At 40.8% G+C, this 15,484-nt stretch overlaps 2 protein-coding genes across 2 annotated transcripts; one reads left to right on the forward strand and one right to left on the reverse strand.

Moving 5' to 3' along the window:
- The first annotated feature begins 2,519 nt into the window (after positions 1–2,519).
- prss23 (serine protease 23) lies at positions 2,520–8,419 on the forward strand. Its single transcript, XM_020635824.3, has 2 exons — positions 2,520–2,841; positions 4,550–8,419. The coding sequence occupies exon 2, from the start codon at positions 4,567–4,569 to the stop codon at positions 5,701–5,703; it is 1,137 nt and encodes a 378-aa protein (XP_020491480.2). The 5' UTR covers positions 2,520–2,841; positions 4,550–4,566; the 3' UTR covers positions 5,704–8,419.
- cfl1 (cofilin 1) lies at positions 7,685–15,089 on the reverse strand. The gene is made up of 4 exons (XM_020635783.3): positions 14,931–15,089; positions 11,102–11,412; positions 10,939–11,015; positions 7,685–8,678 (listed from the first exon to the last, which is right to left on the reverse strand). Exons 1-4 carry the CDS (start codon positions 14,931–14,933, stop codon positions 8,566–8,568), a joined length of 504 nt encoding a protein of 167 aa, XP_020491439.3. The 5' UTR covers positions 14,934–15,089; the 3' UTR covers positions 7,685–8,565.
- Positions 15,090–15,484: the final 395 nt, after the last annotated feature.

Genomic DNA, 15,484 nt, shown 5'->3' on the forward strand with positions numbered 1-15,484 from the left:
TGAATCGTAAAGCTTTCTGTTATAGCAGTTCTTCATGAGATGTTTTGACAGTGCTGAAAAACAATGTGAGCAAACTTTGTTGTGAGGAAGAGTGAAGAGAAGAGGATGGAAAAAGAGGAATCCACAGAATCATAGCCAAGTCTTTCAATGCCAAACGCACGCACGCACACACACGCACACACACACACACACACACAAAGGGAACCTGTTGTGCTCTGTCTGTGATACCCTCATCACACAGCATGCTTATAGAGTTACACATTTACACCTCTCTGGGCGTTTGCCTGTTACTTTCCTTTAATCCACAGTGATTTCCCTCCATGTTTCTGTGAGAATGTATCTTATAATTAATCTGTCAGCACCAATCTGCACTAATCTGTTCTCTGTGCAGGAACAAAACCAGATGAAGATTTCATTGATCAGGAGCACGTTTAGGTAGGTGTTTCCTCTGGGATGACATTTTTCTCTTTGGACAACAGCGGCCACATTGTACCTGCAGCCTGACTTGTGTCCTTGTTGGGAGATTCCTCAGCATTCCTGAAAGCACTGTCGCTGTGACTGGAAGCTCTGTTTCGCCACCCCTGGAGCTTCGACAAAACCCATGGGAGCGTCAGTTGCACTGCTTCTCAAATTCCACAGGATTGCAGAGATCCCGAATGAGAGATGAAAGACCTCTGAGTATATGGAGGAGGTGAACGCTGCTGCCAACACGCCCTAGCAGACCTTTGCCTGCCAGCTACAATCTCTGAGCTAACACGAGATGGCCCTCATTTTTATCTTTAATTGCTTTGGCACAGATGATAGCAAAAATGCAGTCATAACAGAAACAAGATTTATCTTGTTTGGGTAAAGCTGTAGGCTTCAAGTAAAAGTGCCAACTGCTCGAAGTGATGAATAACAGAAACACTTATGATCGCTAAAACAGTCGTAAAGGTAAAAACTATAATCACAGATCTTAATTCATGGCAGTAAATGTTAAATCTTTACACCATGACAAAGCTACACTGAAAACACTGAAGTGGTCAAGACTTAATTCAACAAGATGACAGTATAATGCCTTAAAACAGGACCAGTTTTGTACTTTTTCAATAAAAAATATCACTGTCTTGAAGCCTTGAATTTGCAAGTTAACTGAAAAAGGAGTTCTTAAATGCAGTAAAACTCAGTGAGTAAACATACAATCGGTTCAGTCAGCAAATGTCTACTCAATGTGATGACTGCTGAAAAGGCCTAATATTTTTATTTTCTGCTGTTCGGTCATCTTTTGTCTGTTGATTCATCTTTTTCGACTGGGGTAAAGGACAAACTTTTTATGAAAAAATACTCACATTATGATTGTTACATTTGCATTTCTGAGTGCAGAGTTTTTAAAACTTTTCTAAGAGACCACTGGAGGAGTAAATTACTTAAATTTACACTTTAAAATAAATTTAACATGTGGTACAATTTCGTACATTAAAGGCCTACAACATAACATCCCACGTCAGTCTTTTCATCAATGAGCACTTGGCACTGTGGCAAGGAGAAGCTTCCCTTAAACAAGAACAACCCTTGAGTGGAACCAGACTAATTTATGAGCAGCAATCTGCCTGAACTTGATCTCCCATGAGAGGGGGATAAAAGGGAGCAACAGAAATAGAGAAATGCATGACCCTCAAAGGTCAAATCGTCTCGCTTCCCCCCTGATTTGTCAAGTGTCAAAAATAGGATATAGTGGCTTTGAATCATTTGCTTAGCAGTAGATGGGTTTCCATTTTTCTCCAGTTTGTAGCCTGCTATAGACGACCTACTTTCCTGGTATGAACTGTAATTACTTTGGTGGCTCCTCTTTCCAGCACAACAGTTCATTTTTATTCATTTGATCAACATATTTTGTTTCATAACTAATTAATGACATTTCCAAATCCTCAGCTGTATTTTGTATCAAATGCTAATTTATATGCTAACTATTATCATGCAGCAGCCTACAATTTGTATTTAGTTCTAGTTGGTAACGACCATCAAGTGCACAGCCTCAGCAACAGCCGAAATGATTTATATTAAGAAAATCATCTTATTCAGAAAGATGCTAAATAAAAAGGAAAAAGCAGAAGTCTGAAAATAAATGCAACTAGGCCTACTGAAACATGCGGCAAATGAAACGAAACACATCAAACACTGCAAAAACAAATGTAAAAAAACAAACAGGCTATTCAAAAAACATCACACAGACAAAGCTACAAATCAATTTTTCTAACTACATTTCCATTGTTGGCTTTATTGATAGTTAACTTAACATTTAGCTCAAATTACTGTTTTGTGTCTTTGAACAGCCTCACAAACTAATTAGCCTGGCTTCATTATTTCAACACTTTTTCCAAAACATACTTTCTCTGTGTATGTGTTTGGTGGGAAGGCTGAAATCTAATTGTGTCCTGTTTTAATTACTATGAAGAGTATTCCTTCACTTCAGATAGCTGAACTGTGTCCTCTCAGAGGGGCGGGGCTTTAGGACCGTGAGGCAGGACGCTTTACTGAGAGCAAACACTTCTTTTCACACAGGACTCTTTTTTTATTTGTGGCTCTCTCAGTGTGAGCTGAGCAGGTTTCACAAGAGCTGACGGCTCCGGACATTCAGAGGAACAAAGCCTCTGGCGCTTTATTTGTGTGTTCTGTGAAAGAGCGAGTAGGGTTCCCCCCTCACCCCACCTCCCCCTTGAGGATCACGAGTGGAGAGGGAGAAGATTACCTGCTTGTCACCGGAGATGATGAGGAAAACCTGGGAAATTATCCTGAGGGAGTCGACTGATGAGGAGGAAAACTTGACAGGGATGTAAACACGGACCATCGACTAATCTGCAGGTAATTTATGAAATAGAGGTTGGGCATTGTTTACACATGTGTTGTGTCTACATGGATGCTTTAAGTTTTTGTTCTGTTTCATCTACTAGTAGCTACTTGCATCAGTCGATGTCTTATTGTGGACATGTGTTAGGTTATTAACCATTCCAAATGTCTAAGAAAAACACAGTTCAATATTTAAAAAAGGGTTTCAGGTGTTTCTTTCCTTATGTCCGTCTCCATACTGCCTTGGTTAATTTATTCCTCCCACTTTAACCTGAAAGAGAACCTGTGCTTCTTTGTTGTCTGACAGATGTTTGTGGGAGCTGGACATAGACTGTTATAGCCAGTCTAGGGAGCTGATCTTTACTTGAGTCTGCAGCATGAATAGACAAGAGAAGATTAGATCACAGGGGAGTCTTTCATGCCTCACAACATCACACTGGAGTGTTTTGAATACCGGCCTCTTAAGAAAACAAAATACTAGTTTGTTCTACGTCAAAGCTGCGGTATTATTTAAAAAAAAGAAAGAATACAAAATAGAAACACTTTCCCTACATTTTCATGTGGTGTCATTTAATCTTCTACACATGGATCATTTTTACTGTGTTTTTTTTTTTTTTTTTGTCATGATCCTCTAGAACCTCAAGAAACGCTGGGCTTTTTTTTGTTTCAGAGTTTAGAAAATGTAGTTTCAATGTCTGACAATGTGTTCTAAATCCTTAAAACATTGTTATTTCATGGCTTTACCTCCCAACGTTTCTTCATCACATAATGAGATCAGTTTATTCTCAGTTGGATTAGTAAAACCTCATAATTTGATTTTAAATATACACTTTGTTTAAATAAGTTGTACAAAGGGCTTGTGTGCAAAGTTCTTCACCTGTCAGTTTCCCACTTAAGATCATGTGCAAGTGTCTGCCACGCCTGTCACGTATCTGACACATCAACAAGGAGTGAAATTTGTACTCTCTCTGCTTACGGGGGCCTTCACTCTTCTTTGAGGAGTTACATGGAGCAGCACATAGGTGTGTGGACAGGCTCAACCCTGCCCTTTGTTAGGAATAATCCTCTGTTCCCCTGCCGTGCCTCGACTTGTTTCTTTTCACTTTTCACCTGAGTGCCTCAGGGTCCACAGACTTTAGAGGGGATCAAGTATCTCCTTGTGCCTGCTTATCTGCCCTCAAAGCCCCACGTACACTGTGAAGTAGTTAATGTTTGACCGAAAACAACATCTAAGCTCTGAGCCTCGACAAAGATGGAATTGGAGGATTAATATTGTACAGTCCAAACCTCTCTTTCACTTATTCAGTCTATAATAAATCAGTATGTGTGTGTTTAAATCATGTCTTTGAACACATTCTTATATGAAGAAATTAAAAAACTGCATTTCTTTTACACACATTTTTCTTTTCCTTCTTTGCAACTCTCTGCAAGTTTTGTGCCAAACCAACATCCAAATACTTGTTTGTTTCATTTAGGTTAAAATCCTATTTTCTTGGTAATCTATAATGTAGGAACAAAAAGTCCATTGTTGCCTTGCAAATCAGATTTTGGCAGCTGACCTCATTCACATAATCGTTGCGATTTACAGCTAACGATCAACTGTGAAAGATTTATGTGAGATTAGTTTGTGTGCAAATTCTTCCAATGTTGTTTTCTTCACAAACATGTAGCAGTTACTGAGCTGTGTTTCTTATGTGTTTGTGGTTATTTCCTGTCGTTGCAGAGACTTCCATCACCACAATGACACCACATGAGAGCTCTCTCCTCACTTACCTGCTCATGCTCCTCCAGCTCCTACTTCCTCTCACCGTGTCCTCCCTACACCCTCCTCCTGTCCACGTTCCCACGCTGGTCCCTCACACGCCCATGCCTCTTCTACGCTCTCGCTTCAGCGCTCACACTCAGCTAGACTTCGGCACCCACTGCAACTCCAGCTGCCTCCGCCGAGGAGAGCAGGAGGCACAGAGGGAGCAGCTTGAGGAGAAGCTGGCCTTTGAGACGCTGTATGCCGACGGTTCCCGCACTCTCACCACCGTGGATGTGGAGGGTGAGGAGGAGTTTGAAGCCCACACTGATCAACCATCACGGAGGAGGTTGAAGCCAAGGCGCAGGCGCGTGCGGCGGCAAATCTACGGAGCAGACGGACGTTTTAACATTCAAGGTGACAACTTCCTGTTGGATTACCCGTTCTCCACTGCGGTGCGGATCTCCACCGGCTGCACCGGCGTTCTTGTGTCCCAGCAGCACGTCCTCACGGCTGCCCACTGTGTGCACGATGGGAAAGATTACGTAAAGGGAGCTCGAAAGCTCAGGGTGGGCTTCTTGATTCCTCCGTCAATCAACGGCACTGGAGACAGCCTCACTTCCTCCAAGAAGCCTCTGATCCGCTGGGTGAGGGTAAGACGTACCCGGGTGCCGAAGGGCTGGATCCAGGGCCCTCAGGAGGTCAGCATGGACTTTGACTACGCCCTGCTGGAGCTTCGGTGGCCCCACCGGCGCCCTTTCATGCGCCTCTCTGTGGCCCCCTCCTCTGATGACCTGGCAGGGAAGAGAATCCATTTCTCCGGATTTGACAGCGACAGATCTGGGGAGCTAGTCTACAGATTCTGTCCAGTAGAAGAAGAGTCTAGTGACCTGATTTATCAGCATTGTGATGCCAGACCTGGAGCCAGCGGGTCAGGGGTGTACGGGAGAGTGTGGGACAACAGCTTAGAGCGCTGGGAGAGGAAGGTCATTGGTATTTTCTCTGGACATCAGTGGTTAGAGATAGACGGGGAGAACCGGAATTACAATGTGGCCGTGCGGATTACTCCTCTCAAGTTTGCTCAGATCTGTTACTGGGTGCATGGAAACCGACTAGACTGTGTCCACGACTGAGAAGGACATAAAAATAAAAATCACTAAACAGACAGATTGATATATTTAAAGACATAGAATGAAATATTTTTTAAGAGAGAAGAGTGAAACAGCATTAACTCCATACGAAAAACACCTGCCATTGATGCACTAGTGCAGCAGATCTACTTTCAGGTCCAGTCCCTCGTCATTTCTCTCCTGTGTATAATTTTTCCCTCTGCCTGCGAGATCATCACTACGCCATGTTTTAATGTGTTTCAGCCTGCAGTCAGATTAATAACACAGTCAGTGTTTCCACAGAATTAATAACAGAAGCCACTTTTACAAGAGAGAGAGAAAAAAACTTTCCTCCTTTGTATGAGTAACACCAGATTATTTTCCAGCTATGGATTGACATTTTGTCTTTGCGTCTGTCATGCTCTCTTTTCTGACTTTCAGGGAAATGGTCTGAAATTATTCTAGCTCTTTAAGGATTGTTAATTTTATTCAGAATTCTGAAACCACTGATGATTTTTTTTCAACATGTTCATAGGCAGTTTGCCCTTCTTAGTGTGGATTGGGGAGACACAGAGTGTTAATTTTATTTTTTTGTTTGACAAATGCCTGATATATTTTAATAAACAGAGATTTATTCTAACAAGTGTGTGAGTTAACTGTCTTCACTTAGTTTCACGAATGGTGTTGGGTTGTCCTCTTGTGGTCATTGGAGGCACTGCAGCATGAACCTAATCACCAGGCATGAACACACAGCTACGCCATTTAGTTTAAAAATGTCTCTGTATGAGATATCTTAAAGCAGAGTGCAAAAAAAATAGCTTTATCTTCTAAAGTGTCAATATTTAAATATTATTCTTCCAGGATTATAAAGTGGGTCTTAGAATTATTGATCAAATGGCTGAACTTCAAAATAAGCTTCAGGCCTAGTAATGGGCATTTATGTCTATTTCTAGACTGGCAGCCTTTTGTGACACCTACAGCACGACTATACATATTCTAATAAAAGTATTGTGATGTGACTCAGAGCTGGGACTGATTGACTGAGAGCACAAGATGATTGACCACTGATTTTGTGGCAGTCGTTGGTGGAGCACCCGTCAAATTGTAGGGATGGAGGGCGTCGTTCGCAGCTGTTTAGGGCTTTAGCACGACGAAGGGGAGCTATGGCACCTCCTTCAGATAGTCAGGGCCGGGGTGTAGAGAGTGCCGTGGCCTCCGTCCACCCACACGCGGTGCAGCGAAGCCTGTTCCCCCGGGGAGTTGGACGACGTCTCAAGCCACGTTCCTTCGTGTGGTGATAATGTGTGCAGTGTATTACAGACCTGTGTAGTTTGTCAATGTGCGATTCGCAGTCCCTCCAGTAGAGGGTGTTGGCGTGCTGTGTCCCATAGGTGTGCTTTACGCTACATGTCTAGCCCTTTATATTTGCAGTCTATGGTCTAGCCATGTTTGTGTTGTAGTGGATAATAGGGGAAGCCCTTTGCAGTAAGTTTTTACCAAGTTTACAACGACCCCTGCAGTTAAAGAAAAGGTTAAACTCACTCCAAATGAAGCAGTATGGTACTGAACCAAATACATTTGCCAGTTCTAAAATACCATGTTAAATCCCCTTTCTCCAACTCTCTGCCTGAAATGCCATACCATGCTAGACATTTCTATGAACCCTGCGAAACCTGGGATACCTGTTGTCCGCACTGTGGTATCAACTAAACCTTCCATCTTGGTGGGCTAACATCCATACATATCCATGGCATATCATTTCTCAGTTATTTCCTGTATCAGAACGGGTCCTTTCTAAATGTTCCTGACAGTCTTGAGTTGCCCTCCCTTTTCTTGTCACTCAGTCATTCCTTTTAACAAACTTTGAAGGATCCCTATAAAATGCCATCCTAACTCATTGTACTGCTTATTGATTCCTGGGCTCTTCTTACAAGTCTTTAAGTCCCTCATCTACCATTGCTCAGTCTTTCTGTAATAAGAACAAGTAGGAAAAGTGCAGAACAAGTCAGTAGTTTAGTGCTTTTTATTAGAGATAAGGAGACGATACAAAACATCCACCATTCAATATTCAGTCTAAACTCTGACCGCTGGTCTTTCACATACACATCGCTCCCCATCAGACCTTCATAACACCAAAGATTTAAATCAAGAGGATCCTGGTTTCAACAAGTACAAGGAATGTTGTCTGTTACTACATCAATGCCATGGTTTTCTGACCAAAAACTGGAAATGAAAAGGAATCACTTAAGTTTGGGAATTTGCATGTTCAAAAAAAGTGAGAACAATGGAATAACAAAACAAAAAATAAAAATATATGTATCTAACCGTGTTTCCCCGAGAAGGTTTGATACACTTTGTGCAATCAATAGGGAATTTGTTTATACTACAACTAGTCTCAACTACACACTTACAAAACTTTTCTAGAAGTTTGGCAAAATAAAATGTAGTTGGAACAAAAATGTGTCAAATTGTTATGGTTGGTAACTAAAGTTTGATGCCTGTCCCTTTCTCTGCGATCATTCAAATGGAACCCAGAGAGAACAAAACCCTGTCCTTAAACATGAACATTATGTTTTTTAAAGTTTATCTTCATCATCCTTCCTCAGTTGTATCTTTGTTTTTCTTATTAAGTGTTTTGTTCATATTTTTTTTTTTGTATGTTGCGTGAACTTGAATGACAGTCTGCATTTGTGAAATTTCTTCATTTTGTTTTTTTTTTTGTCTGTCACTTGACCCCAAACTCACCCACAGTATCCCACCCTGAGGGTCCCGAAAAATGGTGCTGATTCTGCTTTTGCCCCTTTCCGAACCACACTGGAATGAACAGCTAAACCCCACAGATGTGTCTGACAGGCCCCGATCGAAGCCGGAGAGGGGAGGTAATATTTATATAGGGGATCCTTCCAGGCTGATTACCGACGAGCCGCCCAGTTTCTCTGCCAAGGTGTGCCGGTCTTTGAGGTCCTCCAAACCGTTCACCTGCCACTCGTGCTTAATACCTGATAAAAGCAAACAAAACATAGTCGTTACAATCTTGGATTAATTTTGAGAGACATGTATCTCACTGGTTCATAACTACAATCCTTTTAGGATTATATGGTGGATGCTGACAAATATTTTGTTGTTTCATTCTGAAAAGGAAGCGCCCTACAGGTGTGTTTTTTTGCATTCCATGTTATTGAGTATTTCTGAAAATGCCAACCTCATCTTAAAGGTTATAGTCACACTTTCTGTAGTTTAGAAATTGTTTAAAATAAAAAACAGACAAAACAGATTTTGCACAGAATGTGAAGAATGATATTTTTTGTTTATTTTTTAAACTTGCGACATGACGATACTTAAGGCCGTAAAGATGGAAGCTTTAACTTCTCAAGAATTGATGCTCCACATTTTATTTTAAATAAAAGCATAGCTAGTATCAGCACTGGGTAATGGACCAAGATGCAGAACACTAAAAAAGGCACCTGTTGTCAGTCGGCACACATGAAGTAAGGACACATTGGACTTCTGAAGAACTTACTTCTCTTACTTTCCCAAACTTAAAGTGAAAAACTATTGATAGGTTTAACAGCTGGGGTAGGAAATGCTGGGGAAACCTGCAAGAGTAAGAACGATTTTGAAAGTACCTAGCCCAAAGTTAAGGCTTAAAATCTCTCCCGTCACACCTAAACATCTACGGCCACACTTATGGTGCAGGATTTCTCCACAAGACAGCTCAGATCAATGTTGTCATTGTAAACTGTAGCATACCAACTTTTCTCTGCCTTTCTTGTGTGACTAACTCGCTAGATTGCGCTCAAGCCTAAAGACAGTTTAATCCAATTATACTATTCAGTCTCGTCGCAAATATCAGATTTGTTTTTTGGTAAGAGCTTTTCATTTTTTGATTTTAAAGGCTTTTGTTTCGAGTTAAGTGAAGAAAATTATTGTGATTTATGAGTTCAGGGATGGTAAATTAATTGTGCCCTATGTCCTTTTTTTTTTTTGGCTATCTTTGCACTTTGCTGCTATGACACTACATTTATCTATCGTGGGATAATAAAGGTTTGTTATCTTAATTAAAGGAAAATGTTTGTTATAGTGGGTATGGATTTGTGCAGCTTTAAATTGATCTTACTAATACAAAACTTACTTTTAGCATTGTTTCAGGCATTGTAGCCATTAGTATCGCTCGTTGTGACTGTTTATCTCTAGCCGTGTATTTTTGTCTCTCCCTCTAGAAGACTCTTAAAGCACAACAAAGTCACTAGGACTGGGTTTAATTTCTGATTTAAATCAATTTTTCATTTGAGTGATCTGATATTGATTGATAAAATCCACTGGTCAATCTTTTATTAGGCTATATTCCCTTTCCCCCCTGTCCATTCAAGTCAGTCAGTTTTGGATTTCTGTGTTGTGAGCAGGCTAGGACGTCTGTTTCAGGCTGCACTGGCTTCTCATTAGCCCTTACATGTCAGCTGATTGCGGTTTCGGCCTCTGATTGGTCCACAGACCAAAACAAGATTGCTGCATATGCGTTAGCTGAAATAGCTAACAGATGTAACACAATTTTGCCAAAATGTATTCCTAAATGACCAGACTACATTAGGGGGTATTGGATCTGGGAAGTCCCTGTATATACACTGATCTTCTCTGTGGGATAGAAAAGCCTCTGGATGTCCCAGAATCACACTGGGGTTATCACCGGAAAGCCGGCAACCTGACAAAGCAGGTGGATTTTACTGTTAGTAGCTATGGCCTACGTTTCTATTTTTTAGAAACAATAATGCAAGACGACATTCCTTTTGTAATATACGACAGCATCGATCTCAGAGGCTTAATATATTTAAGCTATGCTACGTGTAACCATCACGCAAATATTTGAGTGACGTGGTCATCCCAAAACTGTGTGAGGTGAAAGGCAGCGTCGAAACTTCACTTGAGTTGGCAGAGAGAGTCGCCATAACCTGAGATTATATAGTCGATGGGAGGAGACTCGTGTCGGATGTTTTTAAAGACAAGGTAAATTCAAACTAGCCACACGGCAAGGACTCCATCTTAACTGTTGTCCGACTAAATAAAAAGTACATTCCTGTAACTGCTTTGAGGTCAATTTTTAATGTAAACCTAAACTTTTTGATAATGGTAAGACGTTTCCTTATACAATTTACAACATAGGTTCTCTGAGAACCCAAATGATACCCAGCCCTAACAGTCGCAGCAAATGGCTAGTCAACATGAGCTGCAGCCTAGTAGCCTTGAGACTTAAATGCTGTTTACCTTCAAATTTCTTCTTGATAGCATCTTTTGAGCTGGCATAGATCATCTTGCTCTTCAGGGGAGCACTGTCTGGAGCCCTAGGGGAGGAGAGAAAGATGATTTTAGCCAAATGTCTAAATGGCAGTCATAAAACATTCAAGTTTTGAATAATAAGCAATCTCACCAAAAGATAAAGACCAAGTCCTCCTTCTTTGTTTCTTTGGTCTCATAAGTGGCGTCGTACAGGGCGTAGCGGCAGTCATCTGGGGGCAGCATCTTCACAAAGTGCTGGTATGGATCCTGGACGGTGGTTCCCAAGTCACCCAGCAGGATCTCCTTGCCATCATCCAGAACAATGTTTTTCAGGTCCTTGCTCATGCAGAACAGAATAGCCTTCTTCCTCTTCCTCTTCTCATCCTCATTCGCCTGAGCCTTACGCACCTTCATGTTGTTGAAGACTGCGATAACTTCATCTGTGACTTTCACACCGGAGGCCTGTGTAGGAAACATTCTGTTATCTCAGAGCTTTATGGATTCAAGATTTCCCACAGCAAATGCTTTTTCTTCAACTACCCATGTTTTTGTCAGAATATACTAGTAATGACCTATAAAACAAACAAATTATATGATGTACAACTATGCCTGCAAAATGTATTAAAATATTATCCAAAGCTCAATGTGCAATATAAAAATTGCATAAACACTTTTTTGTTTGGGGGGGGGGGGGAGGTGAAATCATCTTTTAATGAAGAATTGTAGCACTGCAGAGATGACCTGAACAATAACTCATAATTGTAGAAGTAAGAAAACATCTGCACAATTATGTACCTCATACCATAGAGTCCTAAATATCCCCATAATAGTAATTTGATAGGCTAGACAAAATTACATGTTTGTAGATGAAGGTAAAAAAAAAAAAAAAAAAGAAGTTCTAACCTCAACAGTATAACGCATGAAATCTATGCCTGGAAAGATGAATGTGTTTTGATACCCTTCAATTTATTGATCGTAACACAATGATGGAAATATAAAAAGTTTGCATCGAAAAAGATAATTTGTAATTGTAGTTTTTGTTTAATTTGTGTAAGTTTAACATCAGTAACCACTGAGGTCACTGGTTTTACGTCTTTTGAAATAGAAACCTTTGAATGTTATTTATGTTTAAATATCTTTGAAGTGCTGGTGAAACAAACCAATACATTTGAATATTCCAAGATTGGGAAATAAAACTTGACAGAGGATAATAAAAGCAGTTTGACGTCACTCTGACAATAAGCTTGAAGGATGCAACAGTTGCCTTTATCTTTAAAGGCCTATGGCGCTGACCACAGTACACACAGACAGGAAAGGCTGAGAGGTCAGCATGTGACTTCAGCACGCACACACACTGCAGGAATGCTCCACACAAGGTGGTCTGATAAGGAGGATTTATATGCCAAGGTGTAATGACTTTGAATCTTTGTGTACAGGTGCCATTTCTATTCGTCATGGACAGTGGGACATTTCAATTACTGTGCGTAAGTATAAACTTTACATAAGCTTTTTTTCTGAGCGCAAAGGGAGCAGCCATGTATCGCTACCATAAAGAGGACCATGTGGTTGAGGGTGTGGTCAGAAACTAAGCAATTCAGAGCAGGGTCAAGTCACAGACAATGGAGCTTCTGTAGAGATACAGAACACAAGTTAGGTCGCAGAGTCACAGCTGCTCCATAAGCTCTCTCATCAGGTCTTCTGACTCTGTTTAAGGCATCACAGAAAATTGCAGTCTCAAGACAAGATGGGAGAAAAAAAAGCTCTCTCTCAGCAGTGTCAATGGAAAAAGAGACAACAATGAGGAGGAAATAACAAGTCCGGAAGTACTGAAAAGGAGCCCAACTGCAAGGCAGACCAGGCAGGCAGTGTATGTTTGCCCAGGGTGTTAAAGACCTGAACAAGATAACAGTCAATTTAGAATAATAGTTAACCAATAAATAAAGTAACTCACTTCCTTTTACCCACACACCAATAAAATAAGAACCCGTGCCCTGATCTGACCGAGACAACATGGAAATGATATAAAAGTCTGCTCCAGAAATATTTGCTGACACATGTCTCACGGAAAGTTATGCAAACATTATGTATTTCTGTAGAGACGACAACATTTTAGTCTTTTGTTCTCCTTTCTTTCTTCACACTTACTTGCTTTGGCCTAGTTTTAAAGAGAACTATTAGTAATTCTCTTTAAAACTCATTTGTTATTATAGCAAGCAAACATCACCACAGTGACAGCTAAGCTCTCTCCTTGTCTTTTTTTTTTTTCAAATCATGTTTTTCAATGTTAAACTGAGTCCATACAAATCTTGCTACAGTAAGACTTGAATTCACAAAGTAAACAGTGAAGGCATCATGCTTGTATATCACAGGTAAATCTCATAAGCAAATGGAGCCTTGTGGATTTTACACTGCAAAGACAAAAGTGTGCAAATGGCAGATTTAGTCTTGTCAGGATGTTAACAGTGCAGACTCAACAACAAAACTAGATATAAATGACAAAAAAACTGAATTAATTCATTTCTTTTACGTAACTACTAATGCTTCATAAAAAAGGGTTTTATTTTTTTAATTTTTTTTTACAACAATGCACAAAATAAGACAAATACTCTGTCGTATCTTAACCTGTATGCTGCTTTTATGTTGCACGACTATCCCGTACAATGAAAACAGGCATCTGTTGATCACTCCCTTTAAAAACTAAGTGCAATGGCGTGATGGGCGTGTGTGAATAGATGCGCAGCTAATAGAGATGCGCAGTAACAATCATGGAGCCTCTGAGACAGCGGGCCCGTTAGCTTCAGCTAGCGGAGCCCAACACTGCCGAAGCTGAACATTATGTAACAGTGGAAAACACCGTCAAAATATTAACAGCACACGTTGCAAAAAAATAAAAACTTGCGACTTAGCAAAACAGCAGTAAATCAAATCTTGTAAATGTAAGAATATTATTTTTTTAATTGGGCAACAATCGGAACTGGTCTTTGCACCAAATTCAGGGTGGGGCCACGAATGCAGCAACACGCACATGTGTCCGCTAGCTTTGCTATATAAGGCAAAAGCTCGACTCAGAAGGACTGGTTGTTTGACAATTCACACATTTAGTGCCACAGTGTAATTCTCTTAAAACCCCTTCAAATTATCTTAGTTATGATACAGGAGGGAGGAGGTAGGAGGTAGGAGGAGGAGGAGGAGGAGGAGGAGGAGGAGGAGGAGGGGGGGGAAATGACCTAATTTGGATTGCGTATTTAAACAGCGTCTGGAATCATGTTAGCTGTGGAAGTGCGTACAGACAAAAGAACTGGAAAAATCACAGCTAGCGCCGGCCATTACTTTGGGTTGTCATTTGTCTGTCTTTGCTGAAGCCTTCCAACCAGCCGAGCAGGACACGCCGCTAGTGAAAGGTTTAGCCCGAGGGGGCTACTGCTGCACCTGCCAGCGCTTGTTCACGAGTGGAGAGAGGGGGGGGGTTTGTCGACGAGGAAAAAGAAATAACGGAAACATGATGCAGTGTTGCCGTGATCAGCGCCATGGCAACGGTTAGCACAGCACAGACGAGCAGCTCTCAGCTTTTTTTTTTTTTTTTATTGTCGTCGGCGAAAAAGAAAGGACGGAAAGAAGCACGAAATGGCGCCAGTTGTTTTGGACGTCCCCGTCGTTTTTTTGTTTTTTTTCCGGGCTTGTTACCACAGAAATTGTTTTTTTTCTAAAACTGTGGCTTTTAATAATCGCACCGAATGTATTGACTGTTAAATGCGGCTTATTGTAAAGCATCATTTGTTTACCAGACGGAGCTGTTTAGCCTCGGCGTTAGCAGCAGCTCCTGCGGCACACAACCGGCTTGCATGCTAAGACTAATAAATCTACAAAATAAACATTAAAAAAAAAAAAAAGACCACACACTTCTTGAGATTAGGCACGTGTAAGTTATCTTGACGCGTAAAGAGCACACAAAATACGACAATAAGAGTGTAACACCTTACCATAGCTGCAGCTCTGTGTCGGTCAGCGTCTGAATAGAAACTGAATGGACCGTGATGATGAATTGTTCGTTTCTCGCTCACACACTGGAAACCTCGTGAACGCGCTTTGAAGCCGAAGCGCGGCCCCGCAGAGCAACGTGCGCGAGCTTAAGCGCATGTATACTAAACCACCACAACAAGTCTGGCTCTTGTGTTTCCAGCTTGGTTAACTAGTTACCATGAATTTCCTCACTTTTATTGTAAAAGAGGGTCATTAAAAACACGTATACGATTATTATGAACCTTCATTTTAGTATCTTAACGCTCAAAAACTATATTATTTTACAGTCTACATTTTACTTGAACAGTATTAATATTTTGATTTGCACAGTTAGCCTTGCATTTCTGATATTGCCACCTAATATTAATTAGTTTATTTAATTTGGCTGTGAAGGCTAAGCATGCGTGACCAGCACAATCATATCAAACGACTAGCGGAGGGCATGATGGGAATATGTGCGTTCAGCGTTACGTAGGCTATTTGAATAAACAAACAAATCCTTTATAATGATATG

Source organism: Labrus bergylta, chromosome 9 (genome assembly GCF_963930695.1).
Source record: "Labrus bergylta chromosome 9, fLabBer1.1, whole genome shotgun sequence".
NCBI classification, from domain to species: Eukaryota; Metazoa; Chordata; class Actinopteri; order Labriformes; family Labridae; genus Labrus; species Labrus bergylta.